The 22,917-nt window shown below is 38.8% G+C and overlaps 1 protein-coding gene across 3 annotated transcripts in view; it reads left to right on the top strand.

The window, feature by feature from the left end:
* ola1 (Obg-like ATPase 1) overlaps window positions 1–22,917 on the top strand; it is a 200,616-nt gene that overhangs the window by 74,839 nt on the left and 102,860 nt on the right. For all 3 annotated transcript variants that reach the window (XM_041201409.1, XM_041201408.1, XM_041201410.1), the window contains 3 exons: window positions 18,341–18,516; window positions 20,727–20,807; window positions 21,118–21,215. In XM_041201409.1, the coding sequence (XP_041057343.1) occupies window positions 18,341–18,516; window positions 20,727–20,807; window positions 21,118–21,215 (355 nt within the window). The remainder of the gene's footprint in view (window positions 1–18,340; window positions 18,517–20,726; window positions 20,808–21,117; window positions 21,216–22,917) is intronic.

Raw genomic sequence — 22,917 nt, 5'->3', positions numbered from 1 at the left:
CTGTGCCCTTCTTATCCTCTTACTGCTGACTGACACCAAGAATTAGCTAATGTGCCAAATTTGCATTCCAACACTCTCACTTCTGTTCTTCAAACCATTAATTAGATTACCTTCCACATTAAAGAGCAAAGTCCTGCTATATTCTGTGGAAAAGCATCAGCGCCTCCACCACAACACTGCCAAATAAAGGAAAAGAGAAACTAAACTCAAGTGCTAAAAATGCTTTTGGATAAAATGTTATCTGAGGAACATGAGAAATAGGAACAGGTATGGGCCATATTACACTTTGAGCCTACTGCACCATTCAGTTAAGATCATAGCTGATCTTTGACCTCAACTCCATTTTGCTGCCCGATTCCCATATCCTTTGGTTCCCTTTGTCAAAAAATTCTGTCAATTTTGACCTTGAATATGTTCAACAACTGAACATCCACGATCCTTTCGGGTAAAGAATTCCAAAGATTCATAGCCCATTGAGTGAAGAAATTTCTTTTCATCTAATGTCATGTCCCTAATCCTGAAACTATGAACCCCAGTTCTAGACTCTTCATCCAGGGAAAGAGCCTCTCAACATCTGTCCTGTCAAGTCCTCTCAGGATCTTATTTTGCAGTGAGATCAGCCTTCATTCTTCTGAACTCCAAAAAGTATAGGTCCATTCTATTCAATCTCCTCATAGGACAACCCCCTCATTTCCGGAATTAATCTCGTGAACCTACGCACCCCCTCTAAGACAAGTATGTCCTTCGTTAGTTAAGGAAACTGAAATTGTACATCGCTCTGCAGGTGTGTTTCACCAAAACTCTGTGCAATTGGTGCATGACTTCCTTACTTATGCACTGCAACCCCCCCTTTAATAAAGAACAACTAATTACTAGCTGTACTGGCAGGTTAACTGTTTGCTTTTGTGTACCAGGACACTCATCCTGGATACCAATATCTAATAGTTTCTCCCCATTTCAAAAAATATTTTGCTTTACTGTTTTCCCTCCCAAAGTGAATAACCTAATTTTTCCCCACATTATAATTTATCTTACAACTTTCTTCTGCACTCACTTAAGCTATCAAATATCCCTTTGCAAACTCTTTAGGCTGAATTTTCATGCACCCTGAAAATAATGATGTCGATTTCAAGACGTTGATCCCAGTGTCAACAGTAATGAACGGCATAGGAATGGGATGGGGAATCCTCCTCTCCTTCCGATGCATATCAATTAAGATAATTTAAAAGCTCATTAGGAGCTTTTAATGGGTCATGCTTGAAGAGAAATTCCTTGAAGAGATGGCTACTGACCCTTCTACAGAGTTCTAAATAGAGATACAGAGGCAATGCTGCCACCTGAGCAGAACAATCATTGAGTAGACTGTCGGTCCTCTGAAGGTGTAATTCTGATGTCTGGACCAGTTGGATGGTGCTCTCCATAAACTTCTTGCAAGGGACTTTAGTCTGCTACACTTTCCATTAATGGCTCTCCATTAATGGTGTGGAACTTGAGGATGGTAAGGCCTTGGAAGGAGACTGCTGTTCAGGAGAGGAGGAAGAGGAATTGGAGGTGGAGGGAAATTATGCTGAACTGAGAGATGCCCCTCTTGCACAATGAGCTGCTGTCACCCTCTGGGAAGAGGACGCACCTCCTCTTCCTCACAGCCTCCAGCATTAGATCCAGGTGGGCACTGATGAGCGAGAGTCTGCTTTGCGTGGATATCAGGCTTTTGGCTTTCCTGTGACATCTTGTTTCACTCTGGTGCTGTGGAAGGCTTTGGCACAAACTGTAGATCTCTTCCTCAGGATAACCAGTAGCCTCAGGGATGGCTACCATGGTGTCTAAATGAGTCTCCCTTTTGATCTGATCCATCACCATTCTTGCCCCCCAGAGACTTTAAGTGAACACAATATCTACATCAATTATGCTCACCGCTATGAAAATCTGAACTTTAGTCAGTTTCCCACCGAAGGTGACTTTCGACTGAAAAACAGATCCGGCTAACCTATATGGTGAAAATTCAGCCCTTTGTGTTTCCTCACAGCTTACTTTCCAACCTAGCTTTGTCTCCTCAGCAAATTTAGATACATTACGCTTGGTCCCTTCATCTATTTCATTGATATCAATTATTTTACTGACAGGACTGGAGGGGGGTTAATTTTAACAGCACTAATTTCTCCTTTTGCTATCCCTCCGTAAACAAAAAGGTGTTTTGATTTGTTTCTCTCTTTATTAGCGGTGGCGCATTTTCCCGACCCTTCAGTTTTTGTGCGATCCAAGTTTCTATTTATAACCCCACAGCAAACTCGGGATAGGATGAACTCAAAGGGCTAGTTTATTTGCACACACTCTAAACGCGGAAAGGAGGGTTGACAACGTCACCTCCCTACTCAGACAGTAAAACGACGGATAGAGAAAAGAAAGTTTCACTAGGCAGAAACCACAGAGAAAATAAACATTGTTTCATGTGAGTTCCAGAATCACAGTCCAATGAGGTAATTCCTTCACAAAGGTCAGTGGTTTGAAAACTGATGTTGTAGAATTCACTTTTCTGGTGATATTGGCTTCACAAGATGAGTTCGGCACACAGATGAATCAGTATTGTAGGTTATGGCAGAATATCCAACAGAAGCAGTCTAGATGGGTGCAGGTGTTCAACCTTGGCAGAGCTCCTTCCTATGTGGCTGCTAGTCCGATGTTAAAGAGTAGACTAAGCTATACAGCTTAGAAAGGTAATATTAACTTGTTCAACAAGCCAGAGGCCTAGGTCACATGTCCCCCCACCTCTCCACCAGGCCTTCAACAAAGGATGTGTATCCATAGTCTGGAATTCGGCTGGGTCTCAAAGGCAGCTAAATGTCCCAGCCATTGAATTGACAGGAATGTTTGAGGGACCTTTTATCTTAGCAGACCTTCTGTCTTTTTCTGGCAAGCCTGGGTTATCAAATGAAAATGGGCTTTGTATAGTTTACTTTGAAGCTGGGCTGTGTAGCGCCCAGGTGATCGTTAGTTCGTTAGTGGCTCATCAGAGATAATGGGGTGTGAGATTTCCCAAAACAAACGCAAAATGCCTTGTTTTGCTCTGGTGTCACAGACATAGGTTCAGCCATTTTAAGGATCTTGTACAGCCAAGGTCCAGTTTTAAAAGTTAGAAATAGGTGTGTGTGTGTGTTATAATATATAGGTGTATATCAGTATTCTATATAGATATATCTTATAAAAAGAACAATGAGATCATAGTCGATCACAATTATAAGTAACTGAGACCCTAACACCTATCCTTTCAGCACCCTACTAATAACAGCCTGAAAATCACATATTTATCCCTACTTTGTTTTCTGTCCTTTAACAATCCCCTACTCATACTGATATATTACCCCCAAGCTCATCAAAACTTATGTAATGATCTTTCAGTTGGCACCTTTTCAAATGTCTTTTGAAAATCCAAATATATTACATTCATTTGCTTCCCTTTATCTAACCTGCTAGTTAGATCCTTAAAAAAACTCAGATTTGTCAAACGTGATTTCACTTTCATAAAACATGTTGACTCTGCCTAATCATATTATGATTTTCTAAGTACTCTATTACCATCTCCTTAATAATGGATTCCAGTATTTTCTTGATGACTGGATTTGGGTTCACTGACCTGTCGGTCCTTTTCTTCTCTCCTTACTTTGCTGAATAGCGGTGTTACATTTGCTGCCCTCCAATCCACTGGAGGATTTTGGAAGATCAGAACAAATGCACCTACTCTTTGCAGCCACCTCTTTTAGAATCCCATGATGTAGGTTTTCAGGCCCAGAAGATTTGTTAGCTTTTAATCTCATTTAATTTCTCCAGTGCTACCTCTTTACTAATATTTTAAGTTCCTCACTCACTTATGCCCTTGGTTCCCTGCTAATTCTATTATGATTTTTGTGTCTTTACTTGGACAAAAATATTTTTTAACATTTGTGCCATTTCCTTATTTTCCACAATAGTTTCTCCTATCTCGGCCTCTAAGAGACTCATACTTACTTTTGCTACTTTCTTCTTGTAAAAATATTTGTACAGGCACTTACAATCAATTTTTCTATTTCTTTCTGATTTACTCTTGTTCTACTTTCTCCCTCTAATATTTTTTGTATCATTCTTGGCTGGTCTCTCAAACTCTCCTAATTCTCAAGCTTACTACTCCTGACAATATTATAAGCCTCTTATTTTAATCTAATACTATCCATAAACTTGTTCATTAACCAAGGATGGATCATTTTTCTCAAACATTCATTCCATTGAGAAATGAAAAACTAAGAATTATGAAATATCACTTGAAATATTCACCATTGCTTAAATACCATCAATTTCCCGATCGACCTTGGCTACTTGCCCCTCATACGCATGCAATCGGCTTTGTTTAAGTTCAATACTCTAGTTTTGGACTTGTGCATGTTACTCTTGAACTCGATGTAAAATTCTACTATTCTTCTCCAGAGGATCCCTCACTGAGATTACAAATTAGCCCTGTCTCATTATATAAGGCAGGATCTAAAATAACCCCTTCCCTGTTTGATTCCATGGCATATTGTTCTAGGAAATTGTTTTGAATACATCCCATGAACTCATTCTTCAAACTACTTTTATCGATGTGATTAGCCCATACGAAGCTTAAAGTCCTCCATGATTATTGCATTGCCTTTGCTACAAGCTACTCTTATTTCTTGATTTTTAAAAATCCATTTGCAGGATATGGGCGTCGCTGGCTAGGCCAGCATTTATTGCCCATCCCTAATTGCCCTTGAGAAGGTGGTGGTGAGCTGGCTTCTTGAACCGCTGCAGCCCCTGTGGTGTAGGTGCACCCACAGTGTTGTTGGGAAGGAAATTCCAGAATTTTGACCCAGCAACAGTGAAGGAACAGCGGTATATTTCCAAGTCAAGATGATGGGTGGCTTGGAGGAGAACTTCTAGGTGGTGGTGTTCTCATGTATCTGCTGCCCTTGCCCTTCTAGATAGTAGCGTCGTGGGTTTGGAAGGTGCTGCTTAAAGAGCCTTGGTGAGTTTTTGCAGTGCATCTTGTTAATGGCATACATTGCTGCCACTGTTTGTCAGTGGTGGAGGGAGTGAATGTTTGTGGAAGGGGTGCGATCAAGCGGGCAGCTTCGTCCTGGATGGTGTCAAGCTTCTTGAGTGTTGTTGGAGCTGCGCTCATCCAGGTAAGAGCTATATCATTGGACAGAATATTATTGGGTGGCTGCACAATTAAATAAATTTCCTGTGCCGTCCAAAAAAAAAGATTCCTTTGTTTAAAGTTTTTTTTTAATCTAACACTTGATTTAACTTAAGTTATAGGTCAATTATATATATTTTTGTAACAAGTGTTTGAGGTCCCCTTCTGTCCCCCTCTGCTCCAAGTTAGCAACTTTTACCATTTGTTTATGGTGCATTGTGTTTATAACCACACTGTTCATCAGCAGAGAACTTGTTTACTTTTATGGATCTTTCATGCTACACCCAAACTGCAAGCACCCTGTCAGCTCCCTGCTCACAGCAATCATAGGAAAAGAATAAAAATTCAGAAATTACATATTCTACAAAAATATAATTAAACGACACTATAAAGTCATCTTTCATATCTTTGCACACCTTTATCAATGTTTTTACTTTAAGTTACTAAGCCTCTCAAAATCTATACTTGGACTTGATATTTTTGACCCTTGGTTCATAATAGATCTGTTATCTGAACATGTATAGTATGCAGTTTCTTAAGATGCATTTAATCAGCTCAAGTGAAAAATTGCTGTTAACAGTTTCTAACTATGGATGATTATTTTTCCAAATAATTTGTTTTAAAAAAAAGACATTTCTGTAGTGCATTCCAGTTAACTTTGTTACGTGCTTTTACAGCAAATACTTTATGCATTTGAATGGGAAAAACAGACAGAAACCCGCTTTAAACTTAATGGTTAGTACTGATTACTCAACCGGTGGCAACTTTTGTTAGAAGTCCAAATGATGCTCATTTCAAATTGTGTTTTTCTATATTACAGTATTTCAGCTGAGCATGTTGGAAATGATTTTGACAATAGCATGGTTGACACTAGGCATACTTAAAAATTAGCCACCTACCTAGTGAGGAAATTTATTTAATTGTGCAGCCACCCAATAATATTTTGTCCAATGATACAGCTCTTACCTGGATGAGTGCAGCTCCAACAACACTCAACATGGGAGGTGACATTATAATAGTATACACTTCAGAAGTACTGAATTGGCTGTAAAGTACTCTGGAATTTCCTGAGGTCATGAAAAGCATGATATAAATGCAAGTCTTTTTGTTTCCTTGACCTGTACTCAAGAAATGTGAGCATAATAGTCTAGGCTAACAAGCGTGATACTTTAGGAGTGCTGCACAATCGGATGTGCCATCCTTAGGATACAATGTGGAATTGAGACTCCAGCTGCCCCTTCAGGAAGAAGATCCCATGACACTATTTTGAATGAGTAGCTGAGTTATCCCTGGTGTACTGGCCAATGTTTATTCCTTAATCAGCATCACAACATCATTACCTGGTCATTATATCGTTATGGTTTTTGGGAACATTGCATAAATTGGGTGCCACATTTCCTAAAGTGACTACACCTCAGAAGTACATAACTGGATGTAAATTGCTTTGGAATGTCCCGAGGCTGTGAAAGTCACTATAGAAGTGCAAGTTTGCCATTCTTTGCATATTGAACACTAAAAGTAAAAGGCTGTAGATAGAGCTAAGTGGTTGCACAACCAACAGATGAGAGCAAATCTGTTGTCCCACCACCAGTAAGTAATGGCGCACAGTCAGACAAGTAGAGGAGAACGAAACTCGATGAATATCTACACCCTCAAATATAACTGTCCAACACATGGGTACAAGAGACAAACTTGAAGTGTCTCCCACTAAAGGTGCAAAACTGGGCTGCCCTACATGGCCGTCTTCCAAGATCCTCACCTTCATAGCATTCAGTATCCTGCTAATTTGGCTCACTCCAAGAAGTAGCTGATTGCATTAGATGCAGCAAATACTTTGGGCTCTGATAGAGTCCCAGCTGTAGTGCTGAAAATTTGCACATTAGAATGATCCCCACCACTACCTAAAGCTCTTTTGGTGCAAGTCTAATATTGACGTTCACTGGATAATGTGGAAAATTGCTCTAGTCTGTCCTGTCTGCAAATGGAAGACAAATGTAACCCAACCAATTCCTGTTCCATAAGCTTCCTCTCAATCAGCAGCAAAGAGATAGACTTCTGAATAGTGCCATCAAGCAATACCTCCATCAATAATCTGCTTGCTATTGTTCAGATCATGTTTTGCAGGAACCACTCAGCTCTAGATGCAACACAACTTTAATATTCAGGTGTGGATGAAAGCCAGAGGATGAGTGAGAACAGATTCCTTTGATAGCAAGGCCTCTTCCAACCAAGTGTGGCACCAGTGAGCCCTGGAAAAACTGAGATAACCATGGTTCAAGAAGAAAACTTAAGTAGCAGAAGTCAAACCTGATGCAAAGTTGTCATGATGGAACCCAATCATCATCATCTCCAGTACATGACTGTAGGAGTTCTTTAGTCTAATCAACACCAGCTTCTTCATCAAGGGCCTTCCCTTAAGTTCAGGGGTGGGACTTGTGATTCTAGAGTTTTGTTTAATCCTCAAATCCTCTTAGTATAAAGCATGCCATGCCAACCTACAGGAGGACCTGGACAAAATCGAGGCTTTGGCTGTCACGTCGCAGATAAAATACATGCCAGACAGTAACATTATCCAACATGAAAAGGCCCAGCATTTCCTCATGACTTTCAACAGCACATTACTGCAGAGCTCTTTAAAAATATCCATGGTAGAATTGGGGATAAGAGGCACAATAACAGTCTTAACTGGACCATTCTTATCAATAAGAACAGAAGTGGTTCACCTCCATTTCTTTCAAATCCTCTCTACTATATACAAGACTGATGTGAGGAATGTGTTGGAATGCTTACCACTTGCTTGGTTAGATACAATATATAAATTTAGATACTTGACACTGCCTAACACAGAGCAGTCCATTTGTTTAGCATCCTTGCTACTGGACTTAATACTTATCCCCTCCACCAAGTAGAGGAACAAGAGCAAGATGAAGGAAACAGCATCACCTCTAAGTTCCCCTCAGTCTCTGGTTTGGACGTTTTTCACCATTCATACGTTAGTGCTGAGTCAAAATCCTGCAATAACTTATCTAATGCTGTTGTAGAATTACTGTTAGCACAATGCAGCAATTCAAGTAGAAGGCCCACCACCACCACCCTCAGGGTAACTAAAGTTTCCAACAACTGTAGCCTTGCCAGCATTACCTACATTCTACGAAATTTGAAGTAAGATCAGGGTATGGAAAACTGACAGCGTAACAGAAGTTAAGATAGATCTGTTTGGAATGACAGCAGAGAAGATTCAGAATGGGTCTACAGAGCACAATTATAATGACCAGATGATTTGTTTTTGTGGTGTTGATTGAGGGATAAGTATCAGCCAGGGCAAAGGGTAATAGTGCCATGGGATCTCTTATTATCATCTAAGAGGATAGATGGCGCATCGGTTAAACATCTCCTCTGAAAAATGGCATCTCCAACAGTGCAGCACTCCCTTAATACTGCATTGGAGTATCAGCTTAGATTTTCGTGCCCAGCTACTTCTGACTTGAGCAACATTGCTATGTGCTGAGCCACGGCTGACAGAACAGGAATAATATGGATGGTTAAAGTACTGGTAATAATGCAACTGCTGAAACCTAGAAATGTCACTTCTTTCCCTGTGTCTGTCACTGCAAAAAAAATTAACTTGCAACTTCCAGCAACTCTTTCCTACAATTTAGCTTGGTTTGTTTTTAAAAATTGCCACCTTTGTTGTTCAGTCCAGTCATGCAATGACTCAAAGTTTGTTTTTTGATTCTGGATTGGATCAATGCTTTTTCACTGAGATTCACTCTGTTCAGTTTCCATATGGGATTATTCTTGTTTCTTGCAAAGCTTTTGCATTTTCATAAACATTTCTCTTCATAAATTGACTGCCTGGTTCACTTGCAAGACTCAGTGCTATGAATGTAGAAATTCATGTTAGCAAGTCAAGTGTAGCTATCCTAACTGTGAATTACACAATTTGTTGCTTTGCAACCTGTACACGTTTGGGTTAGAAATTCAATGTGTTTGTCTAGTTGTTTGATTATCTTTTTTAAATTGTTTATGGTTTTGAATGTAATCTTTTTATATACTGGTATTCTTTCAACTTTGGGTACTAACTGCACTAATAAATCTCTCCAAAGATATCAACCAACTCTCCAATTTTAAGTAATTCAAAAGCAAAATATTGCAGATGCTGGGAATCAAAGTAAAAACAGAAAATACTAGAAATAATCATCAGGTCTGGCAGCATCTGTGGAGAGAGAAACAGTTACATCAGAACTGGGAAAAGTTACAGATAATAATAGCTTTTTATGTAGGTGCAATGATGAGATGGAAAGAATGGAGTGGAGGGGGAGGTATGTTTAGTGATGGCGTCGCATTGAAGGTGGTGGAAATGGCACCCATTGAATACACAGGCTGGTGGGGTGGAAGGTGAGGGCAATGGAAACACTGTCGTGGTTCTGGGAGAGAGGAGAAAGCGTGAGAGCAGAAGTGCAATTTCAACTGTCTTGGTTCGTACTTCGAAAACAATCATGCATTTGAATAAATTTTGGCTAAGTTCAAAAGGGACTGCAAGTCTTAGTGAGCAAATCACAAAATATATTTTTGTTACCTTTGTCAAACTTTTTGTAGCTTTGGAAACAACTGACTAAACATATACAAATTTTACCATGAGTTAAGCTATACTTAGTTAAGGGTACATGATTCTGATTGCAAATTCTGTTTTTAAACTCATATCTTGTAACTTGAGTAAGAGAGACCAAAACTAAGATAAAGGATAACAAACTTCAGTTTTATCACAGAATGACTTGTTTTAAAAATAATTTTGAATTAAGTCTTGGGCTACAAGTTTGATTTTTCCCGATTATACTGGTTAATGCCTTAGCTACTTTGCACTGATGAAGTACTGAGGGAATTAAGGATATTCTGGATGGGGTCTGGCAAGGTGGAATAATTGGTTAAGTAGTATCAGTTATTCATCTGTTGTGACTTCTGATAACCAACTAAGTGGATAGATGGATGAGACTTAAGGACATAAGAAATAGAGGCAGGAGTAGATCCTACATCCCTTCAAGCCTGCTCTACCATTCAGTGCGATCATGGATGATCTTCAGCTTCACTTTCCTGCCCATTCCAAATATCCCTCGATTCCCCAAGAGACCAAAAATCTATCTCTGCCTTAAATATATTCAACGCTGGAGCATCCACAACCCTCTGGGATAGAGAGTTCTAAAGATCACAACTCTTTGTGTGAAGAAATTTATCTTTATCTCGGCCCTAAATGATGATCCCCTTACCCTGAGACTATGATCTGCAGTGTCTACATTCAAACATATGAATTAGGAGCAGGCCACTCAGCCCCTTGAACATGCTCTGCTATTCAAAAGATCATGGCTGATCTGAATGTAACCTCAACCCCACGTTCCTGCCTACCCCGATAACCTGTTCACCCCCTTGTTAATCAAGAACCTCTCAAGCTCTGCCTTAAAAATATTTAAAGACTCTGCTTTCACTGCCTTTTGAGGAAGAGAGTTCCAAAGATTTGCAGCCCTCTGAGGAAAAAAAAAATTCTCCTCATCTGTTTTAAATGAGTGATCCCTCATTTTTAAACCATGACCCCTAGTTCTAGGTTCTCCCAGAAGAGGAAACATCCTTTTCACATCCACCCTGTCAAGACCCCTCAGAATCGTAAAGGTTTCAATCAAGTCACCTCTTACTTTACTAAATTCCAGTGGATACAAGTCCAGCCTTTCCTCATGGGACAACCCTCCCATTGCTGGAATTAGCCTAGTAAAGCTTCTCTGAACTGCTAATGCATTTACACCTTTCTTTAAATGAGGAGACCAATACTGTGCACAATACTCCAGATGTGGTCTCACCGATACCCTGTACAACTGCAGCATTACCTCACTACTTTTGCATTCAATTCCCCTCACAAATGATAACATTCTGTTAGCTTTCCTAATTATTTACTGTACCTGCATACTATTTGTGATTCACACAGTAAGACCATAAGACATAGGAGCAGAAATTAGGCTATTTGGCCCATTGAGTCTGCTCTGCCATTCAATCATGGCTGATAAGTTTCTCAACCCCTTTCTCCCGCCTTCTCCCAGTAGGACTCCCCTTTGCCTTTGCTGAGGCCAACACATTCCGTACCCGTTTTCCTGATTTGTGTTGTTTTTGTACATGCTAATGGTGCATTTACCCTGTTACTGGGAGCGTTTGTTATCGTCCTATTTCTTGAATTCTACTTGACGTAAAAAGCGCTCCTTGAATTTTCTGAATGATTTCTGTTCGCAGGCCTGGTTAGATTTTAAAAACCTTTCCCTGTGAATCTCAGAGCTCTGCAATCTCTCATCATTTAGATAATCTTTTCTATTCTCCCTGCCAGAACGAACCATTTCACTACTAGACAAGCCCCTTCAGAATTTTATATTTTTCAATGAGATGACCTCTCATTCTTCTAAATTCTGGAGAATATTACCCAATTTACTCAGTCTCTCATCCCTTGAGCCAGACACCCACCTTTGTTTCCTGGCTCCAGGAGTTGTGGGTCTCAAGAAAATTTGGTGTTGCACCCCAAAAGCAGGTGATTTAGATGAATTTGTTTTTTTTTTGGAGTTCACAGCTTTTTAAATGATTGGCACTGTACTATACTAGTGAGCGTGCAAACTTTTCAACAATTTCGATACTTCTGTTGCTATGCAATTATAATCTTCCTACCCAGTTTTCTGTCCCCATTCACAGTCCCCTTTAGAAGGAGGTGACTGTTGTATATCTGGTTGTACAGGTGCTGGAAAGCCCATTGGTACTTCTCCCATGTTTAATATCTGAACCTTTATAATTAGTGGGAAGGAGGTTTTACTGGAGCCTCGCATTGTGCAGAATTTGCAGCAGAGGATCAGTGGAAAGAAGTTGGGAGTGGAAATCTGGTTGATTTCTCTTTATTATCAAAGACATTTGGCCAATTGTAGTATCCCCTTTATCTTTGCTGAGGCCAACACATTCTACCCATTTTCCTGATTTGTGTTGTTTTTGTACATGCTAACGGTGCGTTTACTCTGTTACTGGGAGTGTTTGCTATCGTCCTACTTCCTGAATTCTACTTGACGTAAAAAGCGCTCCTTGAATTTTCTGAATGATTTCTGTTCGCAGGCCAGGTTAGATTTTAAAAACCTTTCCCTTAAATATTAATCTATTCATAGTTCTAAATAGTAGAGGTAACATCCTTACCTAAAAGAACCTGGAATAACGGTAACCCTGATAACTCCATGAGTTTATTCAGTGAATGGCTGAAGTATGAAAATTCATGTTCTGTGGTGTGAAATGATCTTTTGGGCGGTGGTTAGAGAATGCATTTGCATTAGGCAGCAAAGAAAAGCAGATAGAATTCTTGTTCCTCTCTGTATACATTAATAGATATAAGGTGAGGGTAGAATTGGACTCCAGCTCAACAATAATGACACCCCAATGTCAAGTAGCCTATTAGTATTCAAAAATGTAGTTTACATAATAATAATGGTTTCCTGGGTGAAATGTCAGAGGCTGGCTGGTCATAGAGCCATATCTCAGCAGAATATTCTTACCTGCAGAGGCAGGAAAAATAACAAGGATGCTGGTTGTTGAGGGGTGGGGGAGGTGGGGGGGGGGGGTTCAGGAATGTACATATACACTGGGGGTAGATTTTCCAGTTACTAATGCTTGTAGCTTGTGAAACAGGTGCTGTTGAATCTGAAATCTGGTTCATATTCATTAACCTTTTATTACAAAAAAAAGACAAAAGACTAACCAAACTGTCTAGCAGCTCGCCCGTCTGAAGTTTTCCTACCAACTTAATTAATAGCTGGCACATTAAAAATGGCGTACTTCTATGCTTTAACATGTTATGATTCCAGTGTTATTTTCCACTGGATTTTTATTTGTGCTTAGGTGACATGTGTTGTAAGGACTCTGCACCAAAGGATGGCACTCCAGTAACTGCTGTTCTGCTTAATTCCAGATGGCCATACTGACCATTAGCAATATCAGCCAATGTGCTGCTCATAGAAATATCAAACCAACATTGATTCATTGTAATCATGGCCTGTGCTTTCAGTTGTGTTTCCACTGAATTGCAGCTGCATGACACACCATTTAACATTGCCATGCTGCTGCATTTCTCAAAGTAAAGGGGTTATTGATGGCCATTCCTTTGTGGAGGTGAGATGCCTACAGTTGTCTTCATAAAGGATTTAAATTATTCATGTAATTTCCCAAACCAAAGAGGTTGAAAAGCAACTGGTAAACAAGGGAATGTCTTAAAGTATTCACATACTTTTTAGATCAAAGGACATGCTTTGGAAGGTGAAGTTACTTAAACTGGGACATACCAGGTGTGCCACATTGCCCTGGCAGGGGAGGTACCCTTTTGTTTCGGGTTCATCTGGGTGTTTTCTCATAGACGCAGGCAGGTTTACGTCTAGAGCTGGAACGAGCTGGACCACCTGGGACCAGGCAGAGAGGGAAAGCTGCCAGGAGCTGTAGACCATTAAGCAAGAAGGCACTGAAGCCCATGTTTGAGTTTGGGCGTCCACATTGAGGTACCTGAGGAGAGTTGCCTAGTTGAAGGCCGGTGGAAGGATCCCAAGAAATATCATACCTTGTAGGAAAGCAGAAACATGGAAGAGAATCAAAGTGAAATCCTGAGAACTGTGGTACACCTTGTTTTGGTCCCAGGGGAAATGAAGGAACCCTCAAGATCCTGGAAAATATAAGGGAACTCTTAGGTGGAAATAAAATGGAACGGGGAGTGATTCATTAAGATTTTTGGGCTTAAGGAATAAGTGTTTATGAAATATTGTTTTAAGCTAGTAGTACTTGGTTTGTTTAATTCTTGTACAGTAAAGGTTTTTGTTTCAAATGTGAAACCGTGTTGTAATTCTTTCAGTTAATAACTGGGAGTTCGAATTTCTTTTTAAAAGTTAATAATTCCCCCATGAGATCTCCCCATAGGCTTACATCTCCCTTTCCTTCAAACGTTTTCCCAAATGATAAAATGGCCTGTGCTTTGACCCTCTGCCCTGTGCTAAAGCATTCTATTCTCTGGCAATCCTGATGTGTTGGTAGGGTTGGGTGTGCGGCAGGTGGCAGGAAGAAAAGAGGAAGTAACTTCTAATTTTAACTAAGGACCCTCTTGCCATTGACTTTCCAGAAGTTAATCTTTTCCCATTCCCATCTAAAATCTTCGTAATTTTGAAAACATTGTTAAATACCCTCCTCATTTTATGTGAACCAATGAAAATCATGGCGTCTTGGTTTTCTAACCCAGCCTTTGATATATTTAAATCATACTGTCTTTAATGTCCTTTCTATGGTGGCGTGCCCAAAATTGCAAAGAACTCTTAACTGACTTATCCCATGTTTTGTACAAATGTATCATTACTTCTTATACAATGTGCCCCTATTTATAAAACTCATGGTGTTACTATCCATTTTTATGACTTTATCTACCTGTAGCCTGCTTTTCCAGTGAATAAAGTATTTGAATCCCTTGTGAGCCTTTGCTGATTTTTTTTTTCATTAAGTGTTAGCCCCACTGTTTTGTATTAACTTTTAGGTGTCTCCATTTAATTAGAATCTCACTTATCTGTGCATTCTGGTAAAATATTACTATCCTACTGCAGTATTTTACAGTTCTGCCTGTTCTTTGCCAAGCCACCTATTTTTGAGTTAGCAGCAAATTTTAAGACTATACTCATACCCAAATCAGCTGAAATGGACGGAATACTAACCCTTGGGGTACACCATTTCTAGCTGTTTTCAGCCAGCTCAATTTTTTTATATGTTACTAAACTTTTTATCTATGCTGCCGCATTTCCACCTATAGCAAATGCTTGATTTTGTTCCATTGAACCTCTTGTGACATGTTACCAAATCCATGGACAGTTGGTGTATTTCTTTATCCAATTGCTCATGTCTTCCAAAAAAAAACTTAAGCTTGCCAAAGGATAATTTATCTTTAGCAAAGAACCAGGAAAAAATGTTTTGTTCTTTTCTGATCAGCCTAGGGATACACAGGCCTTTTAATAATAATCCTTTAAAGGCTGTTGAAATGCTATTTCTTATTTAACACCTGCCGCTTCATGCTCTTGTCTGGACTTGGAAAAACTTATTAATTTTGCCTCCAATTTCCAACCCACCATTATTTTCACATGGTCCATTACTGACACCTCCCTTCCCTTCCTTAACCCCTCCGTCTCAATTTCTGGTGATAGACTATCCAGCAATATTCATTACAAGCCCACCGACTCCCACAGCTACCTTGACTACAGCTCCTCACACCCTGCTTCCTGTAAGGACTCCATCCCATTCTCTCAGTTCCTTTGCCTCCGTCGCATCTGTTCCGATGATGCCACTTCCCAAAGCAATGCTTCTGACATGCCTTTTTTTTCCTTAACCAAGGTTTTCCACCCATGGTGATTGGCAGGGCCCTCAACTGTGTCCGGCCCATCTCCCATGCATCTGCCCTCACACCTTCCTCTCGCTTCCAGAACCATGATAGGTCTCCCCTTGTCCTCATCTTATCACTCCACCAGCCTCCACATACAAAGGATCATCTTCCGCCATTTCCGCCAACTCCAGCATCATGCCACCACCAAACACATCTTCCCTTCACCCCCACCCCTCCTTTGGCAAACCATAGGAACCGTTCCCTCCAGGACACCCTGGTCCACTCCTCCATCAACCTCTACATCTCAACCCCCTCCCATGGCACCTTCCCATTCCATCGCCGAAGGTGCAACACCTGCCCCTTTACTTCCCCCTTCCTCACCGTCCAAGGGCCCAAACACTCCTTTCAATTGAAGCAGCACTTCACTTGCACTTCCCTCAATGTAGCCTACTGCATTCATTGCTTCCAATGCAGTCTCCTCTACAATGGAGAGACCAAACGCAGACTGGGTGACCACTTTGCGGAACACCTTCGGTCTGTCTGCAGGCATGACCCTGTCGCTTGCCATTTCAACACACCATCCTGTTCTCATGCCCACATGTCCGTCCTTGGCCTGCTGCAATGTTCCAATGAAGCTCAATGCAAACTGGAGGAACAGCACCTCCATCTTTTGATTAGGCACTTTACAGCCTTCCGGGCTTAACATTGAGTTCGACAACTTCAGATCATGAACTCTCTCCTCCATCCTCACCCCCTTTTTGATCCCCTTTTTTCTAATAATTATATATTTTTTAGATATATAAGTTTCTTTTCCCACCTATATCTATTATTATTCTTAAACTTTATTTCCGTCCATTGCTTAATCTTCACCTTTTCAGCCTATTTCGATGCTTTTCCCCCCACTCTGCCCCCACTAGGGCCATCTGTCACTTGCTTATCCTGCTTTGTACCCTTAATGTCACCATCAACACATCCTTTAGCTAATATTACCACTGTTAACACCCCTATGACCTTTTGTTTATGACATCTTTGACAACCTCTCCTTTGCCTCCCCCTATCACTGGCCCTGTATCCAGCTCCACCTGTCCCACCCCCCTTAAACAGCTTATATTTCACCACATTTCTATTTCTCTTTAGTTCTGATGAAGAGTCATACGGACTCGAAACGTTAACTCTGTCTTCCTCTCCACAGATGCTGTCAGACCTGCTGAGTTTTTCCAGCTATTTTTGTTTTTGTTTCAGATTTTCAGCATCCGCAGTATTTTGCTTTTATTTGCTATTTCTTATTATTGTTCTGTCGTTGGTGAAAGCTCAGCCTGCCATCACTTCATTAGAAGTGAACAAAAATAACCTGAGAAGTTGCTGAATAAGAACTTGCTGTGCTCTGGTCCCACTATTATAAATTATCAGGACTGGAAAATATACCCTGTTATGCCTCTATTCAAGAAAACAATTTTCCCATGAATTGAACATTTATGCTTGGAGTGTCCAGTGAGGTAAAGTTGTGAAGTAAATGCTGAATTAGTACTTTATAATTCGATATGTGACTTTGTTTTTTCTGCCTAATTTCTTCTCCCTCTTTTTGAAAGCTGGCTTATTGGCTATCTTCCATTGGTGGTAGTGACCTTCTAATATCTCATTAAAGTAACCATATGTAGGCATAGACAGTGAGTATCTGCAGGCCATTTGACCACATTTTTAACAAAACTGGAAAAGTTAATATATAAATAGGCTTGTTTTCCTAAAGCTGTTTGGGGCTTTTGAAATTAAAGTAAGTAGAGTTTTCTGTTGGAGTTTTTAAATGTAATTCTCAAAAACTTGTAAAAGCAAAAAATTAGTTGCAGAGAAATATAAGTCAGTAATTCCTTATATGATTCCAATATAAGGCAATTCCACTCTTATCAATTGCAGCTGACTTAGAAAGATCTATAATATGCAGTAACCTTTTGTAGTGATGAATCATCATACTTGACTTGTAAGCTTGGCCTTTATGTTCTCCGCAGTCTATTCTTTTCAGAATAACTGTCCAGCAATTGCAATCTATATTGAACTGATATTTTGTTGCCTGATTTTTATGGTTTTCTTTGACTGTGGTAATTTATAGTTGTGGCTCTTTGGAATCACATTCATGCAGTTTGTTTTGCATAAGCTGAATAAAAATGACATGGAAGGGCATGAGTCAGTACACATAGTCTAGTAATATCTGGTTGTTTTACCCTTATGTTTCTAGTTAGCAATTTAAAATTATGGCCCTAACTGTACTTTAAATATGTGATAATAGCATGTGTACCTAATAAGGGCCAGTACCATTTCTTCAAACTGTGTGAATAGTTGTCACTCAAATATGACAAATGCGCCTTCATCTGCTCTTTTCATGGCCCCCTAAAATCTATACCCTGGAATCAGGACGATGAAATTAGCTGCTGTGTAAATTGTGTGTCAGAGTGGTTCATTATCTAATCACCGTCGGAGCCCGAATAATAAAATAGATTGATTCTCAGAAGAGCTGTGGCAGATGACTTCAGCTATTTTAAAATTTGTATTTAATTTCTCCCAGAAACAATAATGGTTGAGTTCAGATTTAAATACGATATTGAATACATTGCAAATATACCATTGCTTTCTTCAGTTTGTTGCTACATTTCTATCGCTGTAGTCCGAAATGGAATTTAGAGATCCAGTTCAATGGTGCATCTTTAACTTTTAGTAACTTAAATTATGTTTTAAAAATTCATATAAAATGTCTCTTTCAGGAGCTTTTGAAGATGATGAAATTGTTCACATTGAGGGAAGTGTAGATCCTGTTCGAGATATTGAAATTATTCATGAAGAACTGAGACTAAAGGATGAAGAGCTAATTATGCCTATTATTGACAAACTAGAGAAAGTGGCAGTAAGAGGAGGAGACAAAAAACTAAAGCCTGAATATGTAAGTTTAAAAAAAAAATCTCTTTCCTCCACCTCATATATGGAATATTTGAAACTCAATGTTGAAGTCTACTTTCTGCTTGTTATCCTTGGATCATTTACTGACAATTGTATTAAAGGATTGAATTTAACATGATATTTTGGTATATAAATTATAAATGTCTGAGGCCAGGAGTTGTAGACATCATTAGCACTGAGTTATTCATTCAGTAGCTAACCTAGGGTCAGCATATTAGGCGAATGAAAGTATTTGCACAGGCTTTTTATATGTTCAGAACACGACAGAGATCCTTAAGCCCATTGCTTAGATCCTTGATGTGACAGCTAAGAAAAATAATACCAACTTGTGATTTTTTTTTATGTACGGGGATTGTTCCAGGTTTGTTAAAGTCTGTTAAAGTTTTGGCCTTTATATTATTTTGTCTGCCATCTGTCTTGATGAAGCAGTCTTGACTATTTGTTGTATTAACCATCTGGGAGATTTCACCTGCTGAAACCATTAGGGGACTCGGTGTTTTCTCAGATTAATCCTCCTGACATTGGTTTTTGCAATGATGGCTGGAGCAGGCATTCAGAATTTGCAGGTGGCCAGTGACGCACATAATTGCTGACAATTTTAGGCAATGAATAAAAATGGGCTACATCACTTGTCAAAGGTTATGTGTAAAGATGCCAAGTGAAATCTCCTGGAAGCCTTTTTAAGATTTAAAGACTAGTTTGTAAACATGATATCCAGCATTTTCACATTGTTATGCATGTCTAATTGCTATGTGTCGTGTTTTTAAATTAAGAAAAATTATGTAGAAATTTGAATCCTGAGACTTCTGAACCAGGTACGTTATTCTTGTGAATAGAGGTTGCGAGAGTAAAGAAAATATTTTAGACTTTTTTCCTTGTTAACTTCCATAACCTTGGTCAATGGTAAAGCAATAGATTTTAAAGCAGCAAGAACCAAATTGGATTTTGTCTATTATGTAAAATTATAAAAATGAATTTGTACGCCATTGGGTCTTGGTAGAGACCTGCTATTCAAATGACTTACTTCTCATCTGTTTGGATGCAGAGAAATTTAATAGCTGTCTTATCCACATTGGTGTAGTTCGTTGGAACCACAGTGTCAATTTTTAGTTTTGAAAACCCTATTATTGCAGTGTTGTACAATCTCTGATACTTTTGGAAGAGAAACTACATGTAAGGGGAAAAGCATGAAATATTGAAAACTTGTTTGAAAAGTTGCCAATTTCATATAATAGAAACTGCTACATGATGGTCTTAAAACGTAGTTATAAATTAGCCATCTTAAATTTTAAAGTTTGAAGCAGCCAGCATTCTAGTTTTATATCTTGTTAAAATATTTGTTATAAATTAAAAGATGTATTTAACAAAAGCAGATCATGCATGCTTTTAAATGCAAGAGCTGAGTTTGACCTTTTAGACCAGTGTGCCTTTTATTAACACCTGCCTGTGAAGAGAATCATGCCACACGCAGCTCTTGATTCAGAGCAATGAAATGGATAAGGAAAGGCTTGAAGGGTTCAGTTTGTGTCACTTGCTGTTTGCCGTTTCCATTTCACAGATGATTAATCTTTCTTTAAGGAAAGGACAGAGAAACAAAGCAAGTTGTCTCTTCCTGCAGTTGCTCCTCTGAATGCACACTAGCTTGATAACTAGAAGCCCTTTAGAATTCCTGTTGAGAAAGATGTTCTGAAACTGAATGCAGCTGGTTGGAGGTCACCAGCATGATTCTGTTACTATTGTGAAATTGAAGCGGTTTTTCCTTCTCTTCATTTTTTTTGGAAGGGGGAGGTGTTGGCAAAAAAACAAAATATAGAAGAAGCCTTGGACCAGTTTGACTCAATACTGTGAGGTTAGATAAATATATTAGTATGTTTTGTTTAGAATAAGCTTCTCTCTCTACTTTCCTCACCATTCTTTTCTCATTTATTTGATTCCTGGTTCCTATGTTGGCTTTCTTATACAATCAATATGAAGGGACAGATTACACATTTCAGGAAAAGGAGCACATTATTATATTCACCTAAACAAAAAATTCACATTAATTGAAAGTTATTTTCTTTCCATTGCCTTAAAACTTCCGTTTGAAAAAATTGCACTTGGCTGTGCTATGACAACTTAAATAATTATCCAGTTCCTGCTGTGTTGATTTACTGTTTATGTATTGTAATGCCTCTGTTTATTAATCTTTTACAGGACATAATGTGCAAAGTCAAAAATTGGGTTATCGAGGAAAAGAAGCATGTACGCTTCTATCATGACTGGAATGACAAAGAGGTAATTCTTTGATGTGCACTTGGATTTATTAATATCTGTTGCCTTGTTTCTATAATCTGTGTTAGATGTCACTTTATCTTGTAGAAATCTTGTAATTAGGTTGTAAAGACTGTTACATAATTCAACAATTTTCTTCGGGTTAGAGAGAGGATTCATTTTCTTGATTATTTGAGACTACTCATGTTTCTGTGTGGATGGGGTTAAAGCTGCTTAAATTGAAAGGCATTTTGGTTTCTGCAAACTTAAAAAAAAAAAGCTTAGGCTATGTTCAGGTTTTGCTTTAATGTTCGCCTTTTGCTTTGTTTCTCAGATTGATGTATTGAATAAACATTTACTTTTGACTTCAAAACCAATGATTTATTTGGTTAACCTATCTGAGAAAGACTACATTAGAAGGAAGAATAAATGGTGAGTTTCATATAAAATGGTTAAAGTTGAGAAAATTGGAATTTCAAAGATATTTCCTTTATAACCTGGTGATTGATCTGTGCTCCTAGGTGTAAAACCTAACCACCAAAATTCTTGTAATGAATTTTAAACTGTAGTTCAATTTTTGTCATAATTTAAAAACATTTAAAATATTATAAGTTTATTTCGGAGTCAGAATGATAAATGGATATCACTGCAAGTGTAGTGAATTACTTGAGTAACAACCATATTATTTTCTGGTCCATTAATTTCATGAAGTTTCTTCTTTCACTTTTCCATTAAAGGAAGTTCCAAATAATGGAGAGTGAAAGTGCTCTCATCTACATAATTTATTCATTTGTGCCTAAATGTGTGCATATCTAGAATGTGCATCTGGAGAGATTATCTAATTATGATTAAAGCAAGTGAAAACTATAGAAACGTGTAGGACCACAGAATATTTCTTAATTGCACGCTTTCTTGAAATAATGAAAAGTAATTACTATAGTTTGGAATATAATACACAAATGGTATAGTAAGGTGACTGCTTAAAAAAATTGGGGCAAAATTAAATAAGTGAATTTCATCCTATTCTTGTATTAATCTGTCTTTTTGCTCCTCTTCCGTGTTCAAAATCATTATGATTGAATCTGTTATTACCTGGCATTAAATGATAAATGTCAATCAATATTCTTAGTGTACTTTTTTTCCTGGGTCTTTCTGTGGCTGTGTGGATATGAAAGATTTTATATATCAGGCACTGAGGCAGATTCCTTATGTTGAAAGCATCTCACACCTGTGTACAGATGATTACTGGTGGAAATTGCTGGCTGTAATTGTACAGCAATACTACCTCCAGACCCTAATAGTAGACAGACTTTGAGAAGACGCCAGTCTGTGATTTGCTTGTTGCAGATGCCTTGTTTTTACTTTGGACCAGTTGTGATGGTGATTAGGCTATGGCCAATTCAAAAGAAATAATCAGCAAGAATTAAAGCATAGTTGTTACTGGAGAACTACTGATCTTAACTACGACAGAAAGAGGCTTAGTTTCCGAAATACATTGCAGTTTGTTCAATTGTAGCATTAAAAAATGCTGCTCTGTACTGTTGTCTGTCTTTGTCAAAAGATCAAAGCCAATACAGATGAGTGATGTTCCAAAAGCAAATTTACCACGTAGCCATTTTTCTCAATGGCTTTGCTGCCTGCTGTTCCTATTTTCCCTCTAGCAAGTCACTGACTACCCCCTGCGCATCCCTGCCCGTAAAAAATGATTAAGGAAGTATTTGTCATAGATTTATGAGTAGAAGCATTGCATGATAAGGAATGGCATCTACTGAATTGGGGATGGTGGGGTATGGGGGGTGGCGGCAAGGTGAGGTGATTGCCTTCTGTTTTCTACACAGCATGCCAGAGCTTTAATGCTGTATTTATCGTTTTTGTATTGGGGTTTGTAAAAAAAAAAAATAGAGATATCAAAACAGTTGGTCTGTTTGTTTGAGGTGGTATAATGAGCAAAGTCAGTACTTACAGTGCAGGACCTTATTTTCCAGATGTAAATAGTTAGTATCGATCTCATTCATGCCAACTATTCCTTAATTAGTATCTTAACTATTACATCTCAGTTTTCAGAGGTGCTTGAAAGAAGTTGACTTAATAAAATTACATTTGGTTGGAATTTAAGGTGTTCATTAAGTGAAGA

This window comes from Carcharodon carcharias, chromosome 12, assembly GCF_017639515.1.
Source record: "Carcharodon carcharias isolate sCarCar2 chromosome 12, sCarCar2.pri, whole genome shotgun sequence".
NCBI lineage: Eukaryota > Metazoa > Chordata > Chondrichthyes > Lamniformes > Lamnidae > Carcharodon > Carcharodon carcharias.
This window is presented reverse-complemented; position numbering and strand designations above follow the sequence as displayed.